Source organism: Diabrotica virgifera, chromosome 8 (assembly GCF_917563875.1).
Source record: "Diabrotica virgifera virgifera chromosome 8, PGI_DIABVI_V3a".
NCBI classification, from domain to species: Eukaryota; Metazoa; Arthropoda; class Insecta; order Coleoptera; family Chrysomelidae; genus Diabrotica; species Diabrotica virgifera.
This window is the reverse complement of record NC_065450.1, coordinates 105676897-105704338: the sequence shown is the minus strand read 5'-3', so window position 1 is coordinate 105704338 and position 27442 is coordinate 105676897. Positions and strand designations below refer to the sequence as shown.

At 32.4% G+C, this 27442-nt stretch overlaps 1 protein-coding gene across 3 annotated transcripts in view; it reads left to right on the top strand.

The window, feature by feature from the left end:
• Window positions 1–27442, top strand: part of LOC114344933 (uncharacterized) — a 1261996-nt gene that overhangs the window by 1106024 nt on the left and 128530 nt on the right. For all 3 annotated transcript variants that reach the window (XM_050658192.1, XM_050658190.1, XM_050658191.1), the window contains one exon: window positions 21307–21642. In XM_050658192.1, the coding sequence (XP_050514149.1) occupies window positions 21307–21642 (336 nt within the window). The remainder of the gene's footprint in view (window positions 1–21306; window positions 21643–27442) is intronic.

Sequence of the window (27442 nt, the reverse complement as noted above, 5' to 3'; positions counted from 1 at the left end):
TGCTTTTATTTTGGAATGATAATATAAATCCTGTACAATGTGTGTGTACTTTGTACGCACGTAAGAAGTTATACTTCTATTACATATTATGTGATTTTAACGAAATTGATATAATGTACTTTAAACAGTTTATTTATATTTTATTTAAATATTAAACTAATTTTAATACTTACTACTTTCCAAAAATTTTTATTAAGACAATACCAAAAATTTAAAAAAATAAAAGAATAAAACGCACACAAACACATTGAAAAATGCCACAAAGAAAAAATGATTTCTGAACGATAATTGTTGGCAAAAATGTTAAATACGCATTTTCTGAAAAAAAAAATTATATAATAAATATAGTTACAATCATAAAATGCATAAAAAAATAAAAAATAAAAACTTGCATCGGGATTCGAACCCGCGAATTTGGGGACGCTTTGATTCGTAATCGAAGCCTAGACTCACTCATCCAATTACTCATTATTTGTCATGCGGAAAAATAGGTCAACTGAACGTTTTACTGTTTGGCAGTTATTCTGGATTTAAATCAAATTATGTAGTTTGATTTTTGTGGAAGAAAATATTAAAATGTAACAAAACAGTAAGAAAACAATATATTAGATGAAGATTGGTAGAACTTTTGTTGGTAATCAAATTAAGCATGTAAATCAAAGCATTACATACCTACTAGATAAATAAATCTACGCCAAAAAATCATAATTTAAAAATAAAAATCGGACCTAATTTCGGATTTCTCTCTAAAATCCCCATTCTTGAGAAAATAAATTTATTCCAACCTAATCCAAATGTATAATTACAATATGATTATAATAAAAACTACTTACCAAATTAGAATGAGTCCTTGTCCAAAATAGTCCAAAAGTCCAAAAATATATATGAAAACTATTTAAAAAGGCAGTATAACTATTAACTAACTTTTGTTTGTTGTTTCTTTTCACACAAATTTCAAAACGCAACAACCATAAATAATCAAACCACAGCTTTGCCACAGTCGACGTATTGAATAATTTTTGACATGTCATTTGAACATCCAATCAGAACAAAGTTATAATGCGCATGCGCCGGGATCGTAGGTTTTAACATAAAAATTCACCCTCATATCGAGCGTAAAGAAGTATAACTTCAAAAATAATACCCTTATTTAAAGTGTGATTCCTGAATTATTAATTTCAAAGTTTTATGTGATTAACATCTTGACAAAAATTATACATAATTTCAAAATTTCACCTTGCATTATTCATAATAGACCCTACATAATCCACATTTTTGAGATGAGGTTGTTAAGCAGCTTCTAAAAACAAAAATATACAGAGTGTTTAATTAAAATTAAAGATAATGGACTACGCTAGGCTTGCATGAATCACCCTGTACCTACATTTAAAAATTTATGTTTAAAAAGCACACATTTTTATATATGAAAATCTACGGGTCCCAGCGTTTTTTTAAATTATTTAAAACAAGGACAGAAATAATTTTATTCCATAAGTACCTTCTTAATATATATATATATATATATATATATATATATATATATATATATATATATATATATATATATATATATACAAGGTGTTTCAGAAAAAGGTAACACGATCTCTAGGATAGGTGAAAAATTAAAAAATAATTGGGGTTTGCTTACTAAATAATTTTGGTAACGGCATGCGTTTTCAGTTTTCACGATACAGGGCGTTGAAGAACAAAAAGTTTTACACATTTTTTTCACTATTTTTCCGAAACTACTGGTAACATTGTATATTATTCGTTATACAAAAATTTTTACTAAGCAAAATAAAATGTTGAAATTATAAATATGTTATTTTATTTTAAGCTTTTATTAAAAAAGATAAAATAGAAGAATGCATGAGAAGAACAATAAAGAATGAAACCAAAAATGTATGTAAGGATGGGGCCAAGTAGGGAAAATGTAAATGTAAAATTAATAATAAAAGATTAGTATTGTAAGTTTTGAACATATTTCATGTCATGGGACATGAAATTACGAGTGGCAGGGATAACCAGACACATTGAACTGAATAGAAGAATCGTTCTTGGGTGGGCAGCATTTGGAAAACTGAGAGAAACTTTTAAAAGTGAGTTGCCCACATGCCTAAAGAGAAAGGCATTTGATCAGTGCGTCCTCCCAGTCTTGACGTACGGATCAGAAACATTTACCTTAACTAAAGCCTCGGCTACCAAACTAAGAGTAACGCAGTGAAGAATGGAGCGCTCAATGTTAGGAATAATTCTGCAAGACAAGAACATTTTTGAGATGTGGTTGTTAAGCAGCTTCTAAAAACAAAAATATACAGGGTGTTTAATTAAAATTAAAGATAATGGACTACGCTAGGCTTGCATGAATCACCCTGTACCTACATTTAAAAATTTATGTTTAAAAAGCACACATTTTTATATATGAAAATCTACGGGTCCCAGCGTTTTTTAAATTATTTAAAACAAGGACAGAAATAATTTTATTCCATAAGTACCTTCTTAAATATATATATATATATATATATATATATATATATATATATATATATATATATACAAGGTGTTTCAGAAAAAGGTAACACGATCTCTAGGATAGGTGAAAAATTAAAAAATAATTGGGGTTTGCTTACTAAATAATTTTGGTAACGGCATGCGTTTTCAGTTTTCACGATACAGGGCGTTGAAGAACAAAAAGTTTTACACATTTTTTTCACTATTTTTCCGAAACTACTGGTAACATTGTATATTATTCGTTATACAAAAATTTTTACTAAGCAAAATAAAATGTTGAAATTATAAATATGTTATTTTATTTTAAGCTTTTATTAAAAAAGATAAAATAGAAGAATGCATGAGAAGAACAATAAAGAATGAAACCAAAAATGTATGTAAGGATGGGGCCAAGTAGGGAAAATGTAAATGTAAAATTAATAATAAAAGATTAGTATTGTAAGTTTTGAACATATTTCATGTCATGGGACATGAAATTACGAGTGGCAGGGATAACCAGACACATTGAACTGAATAGAAGAATCGTTCTTGGGTGGGCAGCATTTGGAAAACTGAGAGAAACTTTTAAAAGTGAGTTGCCCACATGCCTAAAGAGAAAGGCATTTGATCAGTGCGTCCTCCCAGTCTTGACGTACGGATCAGAAACATTTACCTTAACTAAAGCCTCGGCTACCAAACTAAGAGTAACGCAGTGAAGAATGGAGCGCTCAATGTTAGGAATAATTCTGCAAGACAAAATCAAAAACGAAGAAATCAGGAGAAGAACAAAGGTGACTGACGTCATCGAAAGGCTAGCCAGGTTGAAGTGGAGATGGGCAGGACACATTGCCAGAATGACAGATGGGAGATGGACAAAAAGGTTATTGGAATGGAGGTCAAGCGAAGACAAGAGAAACGTCGGTCGACCGCCTACAAGATGGACTGACGACTTAAGAAAGCTAAATAAAAACTGGATGAGAGCGGCGCAGGATAGACGTGGTTGGAAACGAGGGGAGGAGGCCTATGTTCAGCAGTGGACATTTAAGGCTGAATGATGATTGTAAGTTTTTATTATTACCTCAAATGCCATTAAAATAATAACGAAGTTCTTTTACCGAGTTTCCGGTACTTTTCGCAACCTCGTTTTCCATTTAGGTTCAAATCGCCACTTGGGTGTTACGTAACGTTTAAGTAGGGGAGGGGGGGTACAGGAAAACGTTACGGTGCGTTACATGGGGGGAGGGGGGTCAAAAATCCTCAAAAATTGCGTTACGTAATACTTGAACGCTCCCTATGACATCCACTATTTTACTTCACAAACACAAGAATAGACACAGATTTGTTGGTTGTCTCTCAACAACTATCTCTTCACCCTCAAGAAATCCCAAATACCATAAACTTGTTTACCTTTGTAACATTCTCCGTCTATTCCACCATATCCCGTTAGCATAACTTAAGCAGAAACATGTTATGGAATAATGAGGTTATAGCTCCTTGTGTCCGAATCATTTAGTGACTTGTAACCGTTGATCTGATGATGCTCTGCAACCTATAGAGAGCGAAACCAGTCGTCGGAAGTACACAATTAAATGATTGAGAGTACGTCTGTCTTTTGCTTCATTTATATGTATTTATTATTTAATTTATAATTTTCACATATTTTTGCTGGCGCCCTGTAATTAGATATTCCTAAAATCTACTTTGAATAAATCATTTTAGTCCAGACTAAAATGATTCCTTCTTATGTTTTCTAACCCATCCCAGAGAAGTCTCAAATCTCTATGGTCTGACTTTTATTTGTTTCTGTTTTCTTTAAGTTAACTATAGCTGTTACAGAGAAAGCGTCTTTCTTGGTAACACCATGCCATGTGGAATTGTTACGATGTAGTACGGGATGGACTTCCTAAAACAAATAATTTTATCGAAGGTTGGCATCGCGGATTTCAAATGCAAATAAGTGCGGACCATCCAAGCATTTAGAAATTTATTTCCGCCCTAAAACGTGAACAAAGTTAAAACTGTCAAAGTGTCACTCGGGAAAAATTAAATAATTTTAGAGCTCTTTCGCCAAGTCAACACTTTTCGAGTTATTTGCGAGTGAATATGTTCATTTTTCAACAAAATAACCACATTTTTAGACGGTTTTCGCAAATAACTCAAAAAGTAAGTATTTTGTCGAAAAAACCGTTCTTAGCAAAAATATAGCCTATAAAAAAGTAAAAAAAATGGTGTACGCGTTAGGTCTCTGGATCTCGTAGAACCAGAGTTATAGCCAATGAAATATAGATTCATATTCACCAAATTTCAAATAGAATATTTCGACGTGAAATATCCAAAAAATTAAACACTTTTTGGGGAAAACCCATTTTAACTTTTTTAAAGTGTTTAAAAAAATCTTTATTTCTGTTTTTACGAAAAGTTTCTAGCAATAAATTTAAGCAAGTTACGCTCAAAATAAAGTTGGTCCCTTTTGTTTTTGCAAAAAAAAAATCGGGAGGACCACCCCCTAATTAGCAACTTAAATGAAATTAATCGTTGCCGCTCCATAAATTATATTACTTATATTGTGTTTATATGATCTGTAAGTTTCATCGATTCAAAGTGTTTATTTTTGAAAAAATTTGGTTTCAAATTAAAATTTTTAAAAATTTAAATTTTGAAAAATATGCTTTTTTCAAAATAACTTAAAAATTGTTAGAGATACCAAAAGTCTCGAAATACAAAAAAAGTCAGATTTGCTTTTCTGAATATCATGTATTTTTTTGTTTTTCTGTTAGACAAAAATTGATCAAGATTTGGTGTTTCTAAATTTGCATACATTCGTGATCAGTGACTCGTTCAACACGTTTAAACTACAGCCGTTTCAATAATAAGGACTTTGAACCGATGAAACTTACAGATCATATAAACAATATATTGTTATGATCTGCTTCTTATTAATTTTGTATTAATTATTATTTATTTGATTAATTATTTAATTGTCGCAAATCATACATAAAAATTGAATAAAAAATCTCAGGGTGCCTTTTTTTATACTATTAAAAAAAATCCAAATTATCTCACGTTATACTTATCTTCTCTCGTGGGTTCAGTATCTCTGAGTTGATCCTAATCGGGATAAAATAGGGAAAAGAAATAAAGCAAAATGTTAAAATAAAAATACAGAATTGTCTTTTATTTATCAAATTAATACTCTGAAATCTATCGAATCTAAAAACCTGTGGACACAGATGTCCGAATGAAATTTTTACCGCTTAAATTTATTATAGTTAAAAAAAAAACAATTTATCGGTTTGTTCCCGATGACTTTGGTAAAACAAACTAAACAAAACAAATTTATGTATTCGCAAGATTACCTATATTTACTATTTACTTTTTGAAATATTGGAATTTTAATTCATATGCTTTTTACTCAAAAATTTAGTTTCCGAACATAAAAATCTCTTTCACATAAATTGACTGACCTTTTGCTTCACTCACTCTGATGTCTTCTCGTGACCCAAAACAGCTCTCCCTCGTTGACTATGTTAAAGGCTACTCATCAAAGCCTCTCTCCGTTGTCCAGCTTCAAAACTATCAGCATACCAGCACCAATTCTCCAACAAGCCGGGTCTCTTTTGACACGTACTCGATTCAAACAAAATTCCAAAAATTCTCTGCTCTCCTTCTCACAATAATACAGAATCAAAGAGGTATTTCGTCTCAATTTGATCTGTCTCTCGTTCCACTTTTCAACACTATTCTCCACTATCAAACAGCCACTGGTATCTGCTAACTATCTATCCACGAAAACGTCGAACCGCTCCTTAGCGATGCCAAAACATAATAATTTCTTTTTCAAACTCCTCAATCATTCTAACTACTTTTCCCCTTCCACATTGCCAAACATCAGAAACCTCGACTTTTCCATTCGACAAACAAAACAGTCATCTTCAAAATTATTCCGACAATCCTAATTACTTTCGGAGAAACTCTACAACATATACTCGTGTTGACACAAAGATATTAAAATTCCAACTTTCTTTTCAATTATCAATTTCGAGAAATTTATAATTACCTATACCCTAAACAATCTTTTTCCATTTTAAATCTAAATACATCGTTATTTTCACTTTAATTATTCACAAAAGTCTTTAATGGTTCATCGGAAAGCTCATTAAAAGAGAAATCTACTTACATCCAAACTACATTCTAAGAAATATCTACAGCTCAATATACAGGGTGTATCAAATTTATGTGCCCGCGTTATTTAAAAAAAAATTTAATTTAATTTTTATTTTGCTTTTGATTGATAAAATTGAAAACACAATAACATCCCCGCCTTGTTTTGAGATAAAATCAGTATTAATAAGTGCAACAAAAGTATGATTTTCTCTCGACAACAACACTTTTCTATTGTGTCAAAATATTGAGTCCCACCTGAAAAACAATTGCTTTCTTTTTCCCAGTGTCTGTACTTAGATGGGATAGGGTAAGTTTTCGATCGACAATTTCCTATGTCTTTAGTCTCAAATGAATTTTCATACTTTTTGGCTACTCTGTTTTCTTCATTTATTAAATTTTCACATTCCCTCAATATTTCACGCAGTTCCTTCTCCTTTTCTTCTCCACATATCAATTTTCTTTCTTTTTCCTCCAATTCTCTACACATGTTCATTGTGTATTCTGTCTTCTCCATTTTGCATACTTCCTCTTTAAATACCGCAGTCTCAATTGTATCTTTTCCGCCTTCTTTTTCTATTCTGATCTCTTCTTCTTCTGGGCTCATCTCATCTTTTGAGGAATCCCAAGCTTCATTTTCTTGTGTCAATCTTTTTTCTTCTTTTTCTTCTTCTGGGCTCATCTCCTTTTTCGAGGAATCCCAGGCTTCATTGTTTTTATTTATCTTCTGTTGCTTTCTCCTCTTTCTTCTCTGTCCCTGCTTCATTGCCAAATTCATTTCCACCGTTTGTTTTTTGTCTGCATTATCCTTTTACCGTTTCTCATGTTCCTTGTCCATTTCCAGAATGTTAGGTTCTTCTTCTTTTCCATCTGTGATTTTCATCGTGTTATTTTTGAAATCTATCACCACATGCTTTTCTGACAATTCATCCACTCCTACGATCATATCATGCATCATGTTTGGCATTATAACACATTGTAGTGTATAAAATTTCTTCCCCAATCGAACCTTTATTCGTATTCCTTCATTTATTGTTGCTAAAGTCCGTTTATTTGCGCCCACTAAAGTTACCCTAGGAATTTTGTAAATCAAATTCGTCAAATCAACCTCTTCTATTAATTTCCTGTTAATCAAAGTAATTTCTGAACCAGTATCAATCATAATTTTAATCGGTTTCTCATTTATAAAACCATCTACAAATTTTAAATTATATCCACTTCCTTTATCATTATTTCCTGCTAATTTAATAAATTCCTTCGGGTGACAAAAAATTCCTGTTTGTTCTTTTGTTTTTAGTGAGCGCTTTCGTGAAAAAACGCTTGCTGTTCTTCTTCGCTTCTTCTTCCGTCGCTTTGTCTCTCATCCTCATATTCATATATTTGCGTGTTGTTTACCGCTCTTCTGTTTTCTCTTTGTCTGTCGGACCCGTATCGGTTTCCACGATTTTCCTGTTCATTCCTTCTATTATCATTTCTGTCTTCTTGATTTGTGCCGTTGTTATTTCTATTCTGGTTTTCTCGATATCTGTCTTCGTTCCATTGCCGATTTCTTTGTTCATAGTTTCCTCTTCCGTTGTCTCTATTTTCGTTTTCTCTTCTTGTATAATCTCTCCTAAAGTTCTGTCTTCTATCTCTATAGTCTCGATTTTCGCGTTGTCTATAATTATCTTGCAATCTTCTTATTTCTCTTTCTCTCATTTTTGCTTCTCGTATTTGCAAAAATTGGCACAAACTGTCGATATCTTTGTAGTTTTGTAGAGTTATGTGATCTTCTAAGGTATCTTCAAAATGTCTGGCTATCAGTTCTACCAGCTGTTCGGATGAATAATTGTACTGTAGATGTTTTGAATTATTATATAATTGTAGTGCATATGTTATCTCTGAAATACCCATTCTATCATGGTACCTCCCATTTTGCAATTCCTTGTTTATTTCTAGCTGTTGTATTTTCCCCAGAAAAAACTCAGGAACTTTTGTTCGAATTTATGCCAATTGTCCAATTCTTCTTCTTTGCTATCAAACCATAAACTTGCCTCATCTTTAAGATGGTTCCTTATCGTTTCTTTGGCTGTCTCGAAGTTACCGATGTGTCGTATTTTCTTTTTTAAATTGTTTATGAAAATTACTGGGTGTAATTTTTTTACATCCCCGCCAAATCTTATTTTCACATCCTCTGTACTGTAGATAATCGTTTCTCTTCTTTCTCCGGTCTCTCGTTGTTTTCTGATATCATCAATTAGTTTTTCATTATTTTGGAATCTTTCTTCTATTTCTTTCTTGTCTTCTTGTAAAACATTTTCAAATTTGGTTTCCAAATTTTCTAGTTCCTTTTTCTGGCAATTTGTTAACTCCTCCATTTTATTTTGAATTTTCATTTCTTGCTGTTCTATCTCGTTTTTCATTGTTGTCAAACATCCTTTTACTTCATTTTCATACTTTTCTATGCGTTCCTCCATTTTCTTGTTGTTCTCTTCTATTGCTCGTTTCATTTTTTGTTGTGTTTCCTCCAATTTTTGATCCAATTTTTGTTGTGTTTCATCCATTTTTTGTTCCATTTTTTGTTGTGATTCATCCATTTTCTTTGATGTTTCTCTTTGATTGTCATCCAGTTTTTGTGACTGGAGTTGCATCAATTGTAATAGTTTATCTATTCCTGATAATTCCTGTTGTTCTGATGCCATGATTGTTGTTTCGAAAATGTCTTCTTGTTCTATATGTTCTTCTTGTTCGAAATGTTCTTCTTGTTTTTTGTTTTCTTTGCTTTTGCTTCTAGTTGTTATCGACATGTAGTTAAAATTTATCCCCGCCTAATATGAAATTCGAAAATACCTTGTCTGCTGTCGAGACGAAAATTTTTCTCTCCCCAAATATAATCAATTTATTCCACAAATGTTTAAATATTTCAAATCTCAAATCAATCAAAAATAAAATAAATATGTAAAAACTGTACCTAGATAAAAAATTAAGTCAAACAAATATTTCAAAAATTTTAAATATATCAACTTTTTTCGACGGGCAAATAAATTTTCCTTCACCTGTTTTTCCGTCTCCTATTCCCTTCAAATTCACAACCAGAGATACTTTAATGCCCTAACGTTGGCTCGCCATGTTGTTATGATCTGCTTCTTATTAATTTTGTATTAATTATTATTTATTTGATTAATTATTTAATTGTCGCAAATCATACATAAAAATTGAATAAAAAATCTCAGGGTGCCTTTTTTATACTATTAAAAAAAATCCAAATTATCTCACGTTATACTTATCTTCTCTCGTGGGTTCAGTATCTCTGAGTTGATCCTAATCGGGATAAAATAGGGAAAAGAAATAAAGCAAAATGTTAAAATAAAAATACAGAATTGTCTTTTATTTATCAAGTTAATACTCTGAAATCTATCGAATCTAAAAACCTGTGGACACTGATGTCCGAATGAAATTTTTACCGCTTAAATTTATTATAGTTAAAAAAAAACAATTTATCGGTTTGTTCCCGATGACTTTGGTAAAACAAACTAAACAAAACAAATTTATGTATTCGCAAGATTACCTATATTTACTATTTACTTTTTGAAATATTGGAATTTTAATTCATATGCTTTTTACTCAAAAAGTTAGTTTCCGAACATAAAAATCTCTTTCACATAAATTGACTGACCTTTTGCTTCACTCACTCTGATGTCTTCTCGTGACCCAAAACAGCTCTCCCTCGTTGACTATGTTAAAGGCTACTCATCAAAGCCTCTCTCCGTTGTCCAGCTTCAAAACTATCAGCATACCAGCACCAATTCTCCAACAAGCCGGGTCTCTTTTGACACGTACTCGATTCAAACAAAATTCCAAAAATTCTCTGCTCTCCTTCTCACAATAATACAGAATCAAAGAGGTATTTCGTCTCAATTTGATCTGTCTCTCGTTCCACTTTTCAACACTATTCTCCACTATCAAACAGCCACTGGTATCTGCTAACTATCTATCCACGAAAACGTCGAACCGCTCCTTAGCGATGCCAAAAACATAATAATTTCTTTTTCAAACTCCTCAATCATTCTAACTACTTTTCCCCTTCCACATTGCCAAACATCAGAAACCTCGACTTTTCCATTCGACAAACAAAACAGTCACCTTCAAAATTATTCCGACAATCCTAATTACTTTCGGAGAAACTCTACAACATATACTCGTGTTGACACAAAGATATTAAAATTCCAACTTTCTTTTCAATTATCAATTTCGAGAAATTTATAATTACCTATACCCTAAACAATCTTTTTCCATTTTAAATCTAAATACATCGTTATTTTCACTTTAATTATTCACAAAAGTCTTTAATGGTTCATCGGAAAGCTCATTAAAAGAGAAATCTACTTACATCCAAACTACATTCTAAGAAATATCTACAGCTCAATATACAGGGTGTATCAAATTTATGTGCCCGCGTTATTTAAAAAAAAATTTAATTTAATTTTTATTTTGCTTTTGATTGATAAAATTGAAAACACAATAATATACACGAGTCAAGAAACTTGTGAAGTCGTTACGATTAAGTTCATTTAAGATACTAATTAGGGGGTGATTTTCTCGATTTTTTTACCAAAACCAAAAGGGACTAACTTTATTTTGAGCGTAACTTGTTTAATTTTGATGCTAGAATTTTTTTTTATAAAACAAAAATGAAGCTTTTTTTAAATACTTTAAATAAGTTTAAATGAGTTTTCCCCGAAATGTGCTTCATTTTTGGTTATTTCACGTTAAAGTATTCCACTTGGAATTTGACGAATATGAACCTATATTTCATTAGCTATAACTCTGCTTCTACTAAATAAAAAAACGTGATATATTCACTATTTTTTAAAAATTTTTATAGGCTATATTTTTGCTAAGAATGCTTTTTCGACAAAATACTTACAATTTGAGTTATTTGCGAAAAACCGTCTAAAAGCGTGGTTATTTTGTTGAAAAAATGAACATATTCACTGCCAAATAACTCGAAAAGTATTGACTTAGTGAAAAAACTCTATAGAACAAAAGTTACTTTAAATTAGCCAGTTTACCCATTTGCTGACTTTGTTTGGACGAATATTTTTTAACCCTCAAGAGGGGGTGAAAACCACCCCCAGGGCAAAAGCACATATCGGCACGATATCAGTTTTTTTCTTTGACTTGTTAGCTGTGTGTATGCCAAATTTCATGTCAATCCAAGCGGTTCTTTAAAATTTAAAGATTTTGCAATATTTTACCGTTAATGAATGGACTATGATAATATACGTGGAATTTCACATAATTTCTCATATTAAAAGTGGCTTTCTTATGTAAGTACCTACATCATCATCATCATCATCATCAGCCCATAGTCGTCCACTGCTGAACATAGGCCTCCTCGAAAAACTTCCATTCAGATCTATCCTGCGCTGCTGCAATCCAGTTGGTACAAATCCTCTTTATGTCGTCAGTCCATCTTGTGGGTGGTCTTCCCGGGTTTCGTCTATCCGCTCTCGGTCTCCATTCCAAGATTTTTTTGGTCCACCTATCATCTCTTATTCTAGCGACGTGTCCAGCCCACTTCCATTTAATTTTGGCTATGTGTTTTATTATGTCTTCTACACCACTTCTTCTACGAATTTCTTCGTTTCTTACCCTATCTCTTAACGTTATGCCCAGCAATGATCTTTCCATTCTACGTTGCGTCACTTGTAGTTTTCGTGCAGATGTCCTTGTTAGGGTAAGTGTCTCTGCGCCATATGTATGAACAGGCAGGACACATTGATTAAAGGCTCTTCTTTTTAAGCTGATAGGTATATCACCTTTAAAAATATCACGTAGTCTTCCATATGCTGCCCATCCCATAGTTATTCTTCTTAGCAGCTCAGCAGTTTGATTGTCTCTGCTAATTTTTACCGTATGTCCAAGGTATATCTAGCTGTCAACAACTTCAATTTCAACGTCTTCTACCTTTAAAGGATGGCTCGGAACTAAATTCGTCATCATTTTGGTCTTTTGGTAATTAATATTTAGACCTACTTTACGTGCTGCATCGCGGAGTTCATTCAACATATCATTGGCAGTTTTTAGGTCATCTGAAATCAGAACAATATCATCTGCGAATCGTAGATGACTGAGCATCTCACCATCGATATTTATTCCTTTATTTTCCCATTCCAGTGATTTCAAAGCATGTTCAAGTACAGTAATGAACAACTTAGGCGACATAGTATCTCCCTGTCGAATACCTCTCCTGATATATATCTTATTGGTAGGACCGTGCAGATTTATAGTTGTTGTAGCATTTCTGTATATATTTTCTATAATATTGGTGTACCTATGATCAATTCGACACTCTTCCAATGCCTTAAGTAGTGCGGGTAATTCGATAGTATCAAACGCTTTATGGAAGTCTATAAACGTTAGAACTAGAGGTCTATTGTATTCAATTGATTTTTCAATCAAGACTTTGATGCATTGTAGGTGGTCATTTGTACCGTAGTTGGGGCGAAAACCAGCCTGTTCTTTTGGTTGGTACAGCTCAAATTTTGCTTCCAATCGATTGGTTATTATTCTGGTACCTGCATACCTATTATTATTTTGCATTATTGTGAATAAATATTTTAGATATATAATTCATAGAAAAAAAATGTTGTGTGATTGGGTAGAATGCGATCTTACCCTTCAAAAAAAAAAAAAAAATTTCAGCACCTGGTTAATTGGAAGGATACTACAAATCTGGCCTCCACATAAGTGGTCTGTAGCTTCGACATGAGAGGTATGAAATTTTAAACGTTCTTGTTGTTGATTGGATAGGAAGGGTGCCATAATCTAGCCTCCATGCTAGGTACATAGCCTCCATACGGTACTTCCAATATTTACTATTTTATACAAGTGGACAATAAAGGTAAAACACAAACAACTTTTGTTTCTTACTTATTTATTTATACAATAATGTGACATTTTACATAGAAATATGAGTATTTAATTTGGATTAAATAAATGTTTTACTTGTTGAATTTTTCCACCGTCTGCACACAACAGCTGAACGGAGCCATTAGACCTAACAACAAAACGCGTAATAAAGTGTGTATCTTAAAACTGTTGGATAAACAGTACCTACAATCAGAAAAACTTGCCTTTAAAAAGGTACTCGATTACAAAATATCAAAAATATCAAAAAACACGACTGAATATCAGCTTTTTATGGTGACACAAACACATCACATAACCGACCATATAAAATAAATGAACGACAACGAACGAACGAACACGAACACCGAACACTGAACACAGATTCACAGATAGCGCAGGATTTGTCAGAAGTCATGTTCCACCAATCACAATGCCGACATCAGCGCCTCTGACAAAATGGAAGGAAAATAAATACGATTACATGTTTTTTATTAGAGTGCGCGGGGCATGATATAATTCTCTTTTTTATTCGAGCAATTTTCAAGTCGAGCAATTCATTTTCGAGGAATTGATTTCGAGCAATTGCATTCGAGCAATTGACCTAGAACCGTAGGGTACGGACCGTGCCCTGTAAGAAAATGTATTAATCCTTTTTTGGGTTAAAATAATTTGGTATATTATTTAAATTTGAAATAAAATTTTAAAGACGTCTTGTTTTAGGGAAGTATCCCATTCGTTTTGCCATTTTCTATTTAATATTTCTTCTAATTCTCTTTTTGTTCTTATTTCTATTCCCATTAATCTGACGTTAACTTTATTTATTTTTTTTTTATTTATTTATTGTTCATACATATGACCTGGCCTCTAGTGACTAATCCAGGTCGTTGTTTTCCTGATGGGATTACAGATATTTTTTTTATATTTTTACATTTTTTACTAAGCTACTAAATCTATTTTTACAATTAATAATTTGCCATAATCTATTAATTACATTTAACAAAATATTTTTGGTACTATCAACTCCCTTCTAAGTTATAAAGACAGTCCCTCTATTTTCAGAAGAGAGTTGGTAGTTTTTTTTTAATTTAATGAATTATTTATTGAATTATTATTTTTATTTATTTATTTTATATTGAATTATTATTATTATTATAATTGTGAATAACTATTTTTGAATTTATATTTTATTTTATTTATTTTAACTTTATCTTACTCAACTTCATCAGGGTTGGATTATTTGTTGTCTTCTTCTATTATTATAAATTTCTTGTTGTTTTTTAGATATTATTTCTGTTAGATTGTTTAATATTCCAAAATATTCTTCATTTTGTAATATATCTCTTATTTCAATTCTTTCTAATCTTCTTCTCATTTCTCTATGTTCTTCATTTTCTACAGTATTTTCACAATGTAACACTATATGTTCTGGTGTACCTAGTTCTCCACATTCACAGTATGCATCATCTTTTAAGTTAAATCTTTCCAAATATGTTGGGTACGGTCCACGTCCTGTTAAAAAGTGTACTAAACCTTGTTTTGGATTAAAATAATTTGGAATGTTTTCTAATATTGGTATAAAATTGTATAAGCGTCTAGATTTTGTTGAATTTTCCCATTCATTTTGTCTTTTTCTATTTATTATTTCTTTTAATTCTCTTTTATTTCTTATATCTAATCCTATTATTTGTATTATTTTTTCATATTTTTCTTTTCTTAGCCAATAATTACATGCTCTTTTTTGTGTTTCTAAATGCATTGGCATTACTCCAGTTCAAACTGTTAGTGCCTGTGTTGCAGTTGTTCCAAATGCTCCCGTCATTCTTACAAGAAATCCTCTCTGAGCTCTATTTAATTTTTCTGCATTTTTTTTATTTATTAATCTATGTGCCCATACACTTAAACCGTACCCTACAATTGATGCAAGTATTGTAATTAGGTATATTCTCATCTGTCGGAACGAAATTCTATATTCCTTCTGTGCTAGACTAGCAATGCTATGCATGATTTTTGTTGCCTTTTCACAGACACAACTCATGTGTTTTGTAAATAATTTTTGTTCGTCTATTATAATACCTAAATATCTTGTTTCCTTTTTTCTTTTTATTGTTTTCCCTCTAATTTTTATAATTGGATCTCTTTCTAAATTTCCTTTTATTAAACTATATGTTGTTTTTGAATCTGATATTGTTAATTTTACTTTATTCATCCAATCATTCCAATCACTTCAGGATCTATAGTCAATTGTTCCAATAGTTCCTCTAGCATTACATCCCAGAACATAGGTCCACATACTGATCCTTGTGGACATCCTTTTGTGATATGTTTTGTCTTTTTTCCTGTTGGACAGCTTAGGCTTGCATATCGGTCTTGACAGTAGTTTCTGAGACTTCCGTACAGATTCTTTGGACATCTCATTCTTCGAAGTCTTTCAAAGAATGACGGCCACCAAAGATTGTCAAAAGCCCCAGACACGTCTATAAAGATCATTAAAACATACTTTTTTATGCTTTCATTTACTATTTCAAATACTTTATTTATTGCATCTTCTGTTGATCTACCTTTCCTAAAACCATACTGACCAGTTATATTTATATTATTTATATATAAAATCCGACGTTAACTGTTGCCTTTGATTCGATCCCTTACTTCAACAGTTAGTTAAACTTTTTGGGTTCTTCTAGATTACTGGATTAAAAAACTGTCTATCGCCCTATACCGTGTGATGAGCTGTGCTTATCTCTTTCACTCGGTAATAGTATCTCTAGGTAATCTCACAGTACGACCGATTATGAAGAGGTCCACACTAGGACAAGGTTTTACAACTTTCGTAATTGATCAGGAAGAATAAAAAATATTTCAGGGATAGAAAGGTAATAAATGTCACTACAAATTAATGGAGGTCATAGGAAGGTGAAATTTCTCAAAAGAGTTTGGTCTCGTTTTTTGGCTTCCTTGTTCATGTTGTATTCAATATTTGAATACATCTGAACTAGTGATGTTAGAAGAGAATATTCTCAAGAGAATATTCTCGAGAACAAGAATATTCTCGTCCAGAAAATTCTATCGAGAATATTCTCGGCAATAATTTTCTATATTTTCAAAAACCGAAACAAAAATAAAAACTAGATACGGGTCAAATTATTATAATTTAAAAAATATGTAGGAATATTGTTTTTGCCAATCCCATGAACCAATAGCAAGGGTGTTTACAGTGTCAATATTTATTGTTTTGGTGCAATATTAACGTGCAAATATTTAGAATGGTGTTCATTTAAGCAGAGAAGAACAAGTTGAGGAAACTGAGTTTGTAGATAATTTAGCAACTTTAAAATATGGTGATGAGTCGGCTGAAATAATGGCAGATTTGGCACTTTATCGGTCTAAGGAGGGATTTTTTTTGAAAACCATACGTTGTAAAATCAATTGAAAAACTAGACTTAATCGTATGGTGAAAAGGTACATGTTTCGGAACAAAATTAACTAAAATAGAAGTTGATTTATTAAGCATGCCTTCATCCAGTGCAGCGACTGAAAGAAGTTTCAGTACTTATGGTTTTTTAATCCACTCCTCTAACCGAAACCGGCTCACTCCTGAACGGGCTCGAAAGGTAACTTTTATTGCTCACAATTTAAAATTGTTACACGTAGACCAATCCATGACTGAGCTGGCCACTCGTGAAAAACAAAATCCCACAACTCATCAATATATTGAAATGCAGATTGTAGATGACTAGGATGAGCTAATGATAGAAATAGATTCTGAATCTGAGGTCTCATATTTTATCATACCACATCGATTATTTGCTGTTAAGAAGAAAATTTCATTTTTTTTATTAAAGAAATTTGTTTTCTGTTGTTTTTGTATTTTTTATATACAACGAACACTGTTGTTTCGTCTCATAATTTTGTATATAAGATCATGATTTTTAGAACCCTATTTTTCATCTTCAAAAATATTCTTAAGAGGAAACAGTAGCGATCAACAGGTAGCAAAAACGCGTTCCAAGATTGCGGCTGTAATTTTGAATATTTTTTCGAGATATTTGATACACGTATTCGTAATATAATAAAGAATGGCGGTACAGAGCCCAATTTGAAAAATATATTAATATGTGGAAATTACTCTGTAATTAAATACAATATTAAAAAAACGAGTCTGTACCGCCATTAAGAAGAACAAAAAAATACACTTTCTTCAAATAAACTTTTTTTATCCGATGCCTAGATTTAGTGTCATTTTGGAACTACTAATGAAATAAAAAATTTTAGTAGTTCCAAAATGACACAAAATCTAGGCATCGGATAAAAAATTTATTTGAAGAAAGTGTATTTTTTTGTTCTTCTTAATGGCGGTACAGGCTCGTTTTTTTAATATTGTATTTACTTACAGAGTAATTTCCACATATTAATATATTTTTCAAATTGGGCTCTGTACCGGCATTCTATGAACTATGAACTAATCTGAACTATGAATTGTCACCAAGGGCGGATCCAGGGAGGAGGCCATGGCCTCCTCCGAGAATATAAAAAATATATAAATTTAAATATTTGCAAATCAAATGTTCTTTCACATCTTTCGCCAAACTAATGGGCAAAGACGGAGACACACAACCCCATGAAAAAACATCATACCATAAGGAGTACGTTCAGGTTGGGCTAGATTTTCTACAAAGTTATCGCAACCCGCAAAAGTCAGTCATTAACCAGATAAACTCTCAGAGGTCTAAACAGATACAAGAAAATAGAGAAAGACTACGACCAATATGTAGTAGAGTCTATAGTGTTCTTAGGTTGACAAAATATTCCTCTAAGAGGCCATCGAGATGATGGACTTCTGCTTCTGGACGAACATGCTGAATCTAGCAATGAGGGGAATTGTTAAGGTTTAAAATCGCATCAGAAGATAAGAATCTTAAACAACACCGATCCACTGCATCTTCCCGATCAACATACATTAGTAGCACCAGTCAAAATCAATTGATCACATGTTGTGGCAGTGGCGGATCCAGCATCGTTAAGAGGGGGGGGGGGCGATTGGCTAAATTTCTATAAAATAAATGAATGAATATCTTTATATATAATTTAAAAAAAATTAAATCACTTGGTTTGAGAGGGGGGCCGATTGCCCCTCCCTTGATCCGCCACTGTGTTGTGGTGAAGAAATAATTGAACAAATAATGAATCAGGTTCAAAGAGCAAATTATTACTCTGTCATATCTGACGAAAAGACCGACGTATCTCACGTGAAATAGCTTTCTCTAAATTTGAGATACATACACAATAAAAGGATTCGTGAAAATTTGTCAAGTTCATCGACGCTTATGAGAACATAAAAATAATTAGTGAAAATCAAGAAAGATGGGAAGAACAAGGCCTGACAAGAGAGGCATTGGGAAAAATAGTATTAAACTTGTTAAAAGAACTGCACTTGAATCCGAAGAAATGTGGAGGAATCGGTACTGACATTAATAATACTTTAACAACGATAAGTTTTGAATGACTTTATGGCACTTAAAAGTGTGCAAAAGTCCAATTTTTTTTATTGGCTTTAGGATAAGACCATGCGGCCAGAAACAAAATAAGCAGTACATAATATAAACATAATACAAACAAAACAAATATACATAATATAAACAAAACATAAATAAACATAATATATCTTATCTAAATTATCTAAATAGTAATCTAAGTTAAGGTTATCTAAGTCTGACCGACCTTTTTGTTAAGAATAGGTATATTATTATTAAACATATTTTTTTTTCAAAGTGATTTTTTGTTAAATTAATCTTAATAAACATTTTGAGATAAGGACAAGGGTCACACTTTTCTCATCCAAGGGTTTTCCTTATCATTTTTTATTAATTATTGATTACCTACATACCCACCCCACACGGTAAGGCAGGCATGTAGGAAATCAAAAGGAAAGACATTTAAGGTTACAAGATTAATCTAGTCTTCTATAACTTAATTTTACAGTCATATAGGAAAAACAAAATAAAATCAAAAATACGTTTATCACTCAAAGCCAAAGCACGATTACAGAACGGAAGCGAACAATACGACTGTACTACACACAATACGGTCTCAATCGCAACGATGTTATGTTAATGTAATAACAATGAAGACTAAGACCATTGTTTAAAAAATGATTTTTTAATAGTCTTTTAGTCTTTTTTAAACAATGCTAAGACAGTTTAACAGTTGAGTTTATCACTCAAAGCCAAAAGATACATAACATTATAGGGACCGTAAACGTTTAAACTTCTTACATTTTTTGTAAGAATGTCCGGCTGATGTGTGTACTTCTTACAATTAAAAAATATATGATCTGCCGTTTCATTGCAAATATCACAAAAATTGTTATCAATTATTTTTATTTTGTATAAATGTGCCGGATAGCAAGCATGTCCAAACTTCATCCGAAATATGGTTGTTATGGAACTTCTCGGATAGTCGTAATTTCTAAACCAGTAATTTTTTCGAATATCGGGTTCTAGCAATGTATATCTTGTGCCTTTTGTCAAAATGAAATGTTTGTATTGTTTAGACCATTTTTTATATAAATTATCCTTAGCAATATTTATTCTCTCATCTAATGTTAATACCTAAGGGTGTAACATCTTCTCCCAACTGTATGCTTTCTTTAGTCTCTTATTAACTTGTTCATTGAATGTGATACCTGAGTGTGCTTTTACCCACACAAAAATAAGTTTTCTAGTTTTTTGCATTTGAGAGAGTAAAGTTTTTATTTTGGCTATTTAAGGATGACTATATGCGGAGTTGATTTGTAAATGTGATTGTAAACTATTTAAAACCGAAAGTGAATCAGAAAAAATTATGGAGTATGAAATGTTATTTTCCATTATAAATTCTATAGCTTTCAAAATAGCAAACGCGTCTGCTGTAAAAATGCATGTTTTTCTACTCAATTTAAATCTGCGTTCTACTTACAGTGGGACAATAAACGCCGCACCTGTGCCATAAGGATCTTTTGATGCATCTGTGTAAATAGCAGTATACATTTGATATTTGTTTAATATCTGATTGATTATTTCATTATTAAGTTATCTTAATTCAGAATATCCAGGTATAATTACCTGAATGTTCAACAATAAAAGTTGTAGGGCTGAAGTCTATTGTGTTTCTAAATGCTTCACATAAAGGAGGTGAGTTTCTATTAGTCCAGTATGATCCTGTAAGGTCCTGAATATTTAGGGTGGATCTCTTTTGAGTAAGTGATGAATTTTTGACTTTGCACTTGATTATCATTTTTTCTGCCAATAATTGCCTTCTCAGCTCTAACGGAGGTTCCACAGTTTCTACGCTTAACGGTTCAATTGGAGTTGATTTCATTGCACCAATGCAGAGTCGCAAACCTTTGTTTTGTAAAGTATCTAATTTTTTTAATAAGCTATTATTAGCACTGCCATATAGGAAGCTGCCATAATCTATAATGGACCTTATATATACCTTATAAAAAGTCAAGGCTGTTTAAAAAGTCCTTAAAACTCACCATTGTAACCCTATTTTTTTTTTAAATTATCCCCAGACCCCACGGTACCCCCTCCCCAAAAAAAAGTTCATGGCCCCTCCCGAAAATCGGTCCTGGATCCGCCCTTGACTGTCACAAATTCTTTACTTATCATTGTCAAAACTTCCATGAATCTGGCACAACATTCAGTTCTTGTGCCAACTTTAGGACATTGTATATAACCATAGGAAAAAGTTATAAAGCAACTAAATGACCAAATTTTGTTCTAGGGTCGGTTTAATGAAGTCCTGTTGGAAACGAGAATCCAAAGAGCGTCCCACAGCATGCCAAATTGTAGACTTCCTCGCAAACAACCCAAGACTGTTATCGCCATGTTTGGACGTTCCCATATCATCCGTTCAAATCGGAGACAGTGATCAGCTCGAATTGTCTCGCAAAGACCTTAAGGTGTCCCCGAGTAAATCTGCGAACGGATCTACGTTCCAAGCTCCAAACACAGTGTTTGACGATAGGCCGGATCCGGATAGCATACCCCTGGAGGTGTGCTGTGTCAAAGAGCCGCTGTTGGGACAGGGACGGGCTAGCAGCTCGAACTTACTCAGCAGGTTAGTTTCTTTTCTGATACATATTACTATATTATAAATACGGCTTGAATTATTCTAATAATTAGATTATCTTAACATCAATATTTTCAATGATCTCTCAAGAAGCGAAGATATAAGTTCAACCAATACGCATAAAACATGAAGCTTGTCGCGCACGGGGAGCCATACTGTAATAGGTATATATTATAATAGACATATTTCTCATATATTACAGAAATATTGCTCACTACAGTAATGACTGAGCCGGCATATACTGGACCATAATATATATTTAAAACGTTTTTATATATTTGGCTTGGTCTTTGTCACTATCTCCACAAATTTTGTAATCCATTTTAAACATAGTTCTATGTTTCCTAGGCACCTGAAATTTATAGCTCAGAACAGCTCAGAACTAGCTAACAATGCAATATTTAATTGCTATTATATGGATAAATCGATTTTTTTTAAATTTCGAACTATTTTAAAAATGTGACTAATGCAATGACATTTAAATACCATTTTAAAGTACGTTAACTAATACGTGATAGCTCAGTGGCAGAGTGGTAGACTGTAAATAAATGTGGTAATAAATTATTAAAATGTTGTTCTGAAGCTATGTCCTTGTGGCATTTTTATAATTAACTATTTAGATGCGAAATAAGCCACAATTAAATTGAAAAAAAATAATTTTATTAACGTTTCGACGCCCAATTTGGTTGTCGTTGTCAAAATACAAAATACTACTAAATTAAACAAAAATGTTGTTGCTTAGTAAAAAATTCTTCTAATAATTTATTTAATCTGACTCATTTATATCGGAAATTCAGACATATATTATACATTTTAAAGTAAAAGACTTTAAAATGATAGTGCCAATATTTTTGAGTTGCGTTCCTGGGACGACTTTACTGAAAGATAGTTCATTCGATTACATGGAATCAACCCCAACTCAAGAATATCCGCCACAAAAAAAATCATAGCATGTGATCTGTCTTTAAAAAGACAACCAAATGCAACGGTGACAGTAAAATTTTCGCGTTAGAGATTCCATAATAAATCACAAGGGAAAACCAGGAAAAGACCTCGTGATACTATCCCGACATCGTAAGTATTTGTTCTTACATTTAGTTTACTCTCAAAAACTAATACCAAATTCTGACTTTAACATATAATATATATGTTGATTAAATTATAAATAATATTAATAATACATAGATATATAAGTAATACTAAAATATATAATATGTTCCAACTCGATATGTTATTAACTTACTAATCGTGGTATTTGTTTTCTATTGACTTCCTCTTTCAGTATGGGTATCCACATCCTACTGCATTCTACCGAGGAATTTGCGACACAATTGGTTTCATTTAGCATAATTAAATAAATTATTAGAAAAAATGTTTACTAAGCAACAACATTTTTCTTTAATTTATTAATATTTTTTGTATTTTGACAACAGCGTCCGATTTGGACGTCGAAACGTTAATAAAATCAATTTTACTATCTGTTTCTCGTGATTTACTATGGAATCTCTAACGCGAGAATTTTACTGTCACCGTTGCATTTGGTTGTTTATTTAAAGACAGATCACGTGCTATGATTTTTTTTTTGTGGCGGATATTCTTGAATTGAGGTTGATTTCATGTAATCGAATGAACTATCTTTCAGTAAAGTCGTCCCAGGAAAGCAACTCATAAATATTGGCAACATCATTTTAAAGTCTTCTACAAGAAATAAATGACCTTAATACAATGACCTGAAATACAAAAACTCAACTTACCTTGTCTTGCTATATTTATACTGATAATAGAGACTGAAATAAAAATATGTCTGAATTGCCGATATAAATGAGTCAGATTAAATCAATTATTAGAAGAATTTTTTAATAAGCAACAACATTTTTGTTTAATTTAGTAGTATTTTGTATTTTGACAACGACACCCGATTTGGGCGTCTAAACGTTAATAAAATTATTTTTTTCAATTTAATTGTGGCTTATTTCCCATCTAAATAGTTAAATGATTAAAAGGTAATATAATTAAAATTCATATTTTATAAGTTAATTATTATATATAAATATTACCAGTATAAATATATAGGGTGAGGCAGATAAAGGGCCTATTAGAAATATCTCGAGAACTAAAGGTAACTGAATTATGAAAATTGGAATAATGGGATTTTGAAGACTGATCTATTTAATGAAAATATTTTCATCTACTTGGTACTTCCGGTTATACCGGAAGTTGCTTATAACTTCGTTTTTTTTTTTAAATGGGACACCCTATATATGTTGACTTTTTGGTCCTCGATTTCTTCTGTCTTAAAATATAATGTTTTGTAACATTATACAGGGTAGGTTAAAAGATAATTACGTTTTCTTATTAATTTCGTAGCAACATTCACACCCTGTAGGATTGTAGTAGTTTGACATAATAAACTCTATTTATGTTCAAATGATTTTTAATGTAGTCTACTATTGTTAACAATTATCAGTATAGCTAAATTTTTAATTTTAGTATACAGGGTGGGTCTAAACTCGGACTGAGTATTTTCTGAGTTTTCTTAAATGGAACACCCTATATTTTAATATTGCAATGAAATGATATTTCATGGTACTTTTTTATTTCTTAAGCATTCCCTATACCTAACTGCTTTAATTTGTGCTAATTGTTAATCGCACCAACAATCTTAACTTCGATGGTATTTTGACAGTTCAACTATTATTGGCAATTGTAAGTATCAGTCTAGATTAATATGTATTTATTTCCAAAAAATTATTTGTGATTGAATATTTTCACGGCCAACCTAATACAATAACACATATTTTGTGTTGCAATTAATGTTTTGCTTGAATCACCAATAACTCACAAATTAAAGCAGTTAGATATAGGGAGTGCTTAAGTAATTAAAATGTACCATAAAACAACATTTTATTACAATAATAAAATACAGGGTGTTCCATTTAAGAAAACTCAGAAAATACTCATTCTGAGTTTCGACCAACCCTGTATACTTTTTTTTTATTACATATTTTCATTTACAATCTGCTTCATCGAAGCTATAAGCAAATAGTTTGAATGTTAAATACATGAGGGAGAAGCTGCCCTGTGGCAACCCTCCTATTATAATTTTTTACATTTGATCACAATATGTATATATTTAATTTATTAAATCTGTTGGCCACAGTCTCTTCAGTCGTCTTGCGAATTCGGGAGGAGTGTTCAGCAGTCGTGCTTCATCATTTGGATGACTTCTCAGTCCATCAAGGTAGCTCTTTGTGATCCTTGGAATTTCTTCCTCTACCAAGGGTGTAGCTGAGTCCTCGTGTAGGGTTTTATGGGTGCGTTGAATATCATCCTCAATATTTTTGATTGGACTCTTTGTATTATCTTGATATTTGATGGCTTTGAGCATCCCCAGAGTTGAACACCATAGGTCCAAATTGGTTTTATCATAGTTTTATACAGGAGCAGTTTATTTTCAATATTGAGTTTTGATTTTCGACCAATAAGCCAGCTCATTTGTCGTATTTTGATGTTGATCTGGGTTTTCTTGGCTTGGATGTGCGGCTTCCATGTTAATCTTTTGTCAAGGGTTAGTCCCAAATATTTGACTTGTGTGCTGACTGGTAATTGTGTATCATTTAGTGTTATTGTTGGGCATACATCTCTTCGGTTTGTAAATGTAACTTGGGTTGACTTCGTTTCATTTACTTTCACCTTCCATTTGTTGAGCCATGTTCCCAATTGGTCAAGGTGGTTTTGCAGTTGTGCAGATGCGATAATAGGGTCCTCATTGACAGCGATTATGGTGGTGTCATCAGCGAATGTTGAGATTTGGGTTGTTTCAGTGGTTGGGATATCTGCGGTAAATAATAGGTAAAGGAGAGGGCCCAGGACACTACCCTGTGGTACACCTGATTTAATGGGAAAATATGTGGAAGTTGCTGTGTTATATTTTACTTGGAAGTAACGATCTTCAATGTAGGATTTCATGATTAGGTAGTAGGGGGTTGGAAGAATACATTTGAGTTTGTATAAAAGTCCAGTATGCCATACTCTATCAAATGCCTTTTCTACATCTAAGAATGCCGCTGTGCAATATTTTTTTTCCTCAATAGCAGTAAGGATTTTTGTTATAATTCTATGAGTCTGTTGTGTTGTGGAGTGTCTCTCTCTAAAACCAAACTGGTGTGTGGGTATTTCTACATCTAGGTTAATGTCATTCTTCAGTCTACCAAGTAGTAGTCTTTCGAAGATCTTAGACATTATCGGCAACAAGCTGATTGGCCGATAGGATGATGTTTTATTTGGAGGTTTACCCGGTTTGTGAATCATTATTATTTGCGCAAATTTCCATGTGATTGGGAAATATGTCAGTCTGATTGCACTATTGTATATTGTAGTTAGCATGACCAATGCTCTTCTCGGAAGATGTTTCAGTATTAATCCTGTTATTAGGTCAAATCCAGGTGCTTTGTGGTTATTGCATTTTTCTATTTCTAGTTTAACTTCTGATGTATTGTATTGAATGTTGTTATTGGAAGCGTCATAGGGCAAGCACTATCCAGGAAGTGTCTTATTAAGTTTCCATCATCATTATTCTCTACTTGGTGTTCTTTAAAAATACCAGCTAAGTATTCTGCAAATGCTGAAGCTTTTTCCTCGTCTGATCTTCCCCAAGCACCATCATCTTTCTTAATTGGCGAGTTGTGTTCTGTAGGTCTCTTTAAGTGTTTTGTTGCCTTCCATATTGAGTGATCTTCTTTAGACAAGGTACTAATGTAGTGTTCAAATGTGGCATTGCGTGCTTCATTTAGCGCTGTTTTTAATTGTCTGGTTAATCGATTATATTCGTGTTTGTCATTAATGTTGCGGCTTCTTTGCCATCTACCTCTTGCTCTTCGTTTTTCGACTATTAGTTGTCTAATATAATTCGAAGTGGTATTTTTGTTTTCTTGCTTTGGAGTTGATGGTGTAGCTCGATATGCAGCTTGCTGAATTTGACAGGTGAAGTGGTTTATAGCCTTATCTATGTCATCTTTTTCTTTGAGTCTGATTCCAAGATTTATATTCGTGTCAAGCTGGTACTTGAATTCACACCAATTAGTTTTAGGGGAAGTCAACTTAAGTATTTCAGGTCGTTTGATTATGTGGGTGCTGATTGTTGCTATGATTGGTGTGTGGTCAGACGAGAGATCCCAACTTGCTTCTATGTTTGTGTAGTTTGCTGCAATTCCTTTTAGGATAAAGAAGTCGAGTAGATCTGGTAGTCTATTTGTATCGGACGGCCAGTACGTTGGTTGTCCCGTCGATAAGTAGGTGCAGTTTGTGTTGTTGATGGCATCTAGTAGGCTTCTGCCTTTTGGTGTAATGAGTCGTGAACCCCAATTCGTATGCTTAGCATTCCAATCACCTCCAACAATGAATTTGTTACCTAGCTTGTTGAATAGTTCTTCGTATTCTTCAGTTGTGATTCTATGTCTAGGAGGGCTATATATTGCAGCAATTTCGAAGTTCCAAGGCCTGGCATTTATATTAAGTATTGTTGCTTGTAGCTTATCTGTTTTATGTTCCGGCATTTGATGATGTTGTATATTGTTCCTTATAATTATTGCAGATCCTCCATGGGCTGTTCCATCTGGGTGACTAGTGTGGTAGACTGAGTATTGAGGTATTTTAATTACGCTTCTTTCTGTGAAATGCGTTTCGGATACAAAGAGGATGTCTATTATGTTGTCCTCTAGGAATTGGATTACTTCTGCTTTATGGTTTGCTAAACCATTTGCGTTCCATTCGGCTATTCGAACAGATC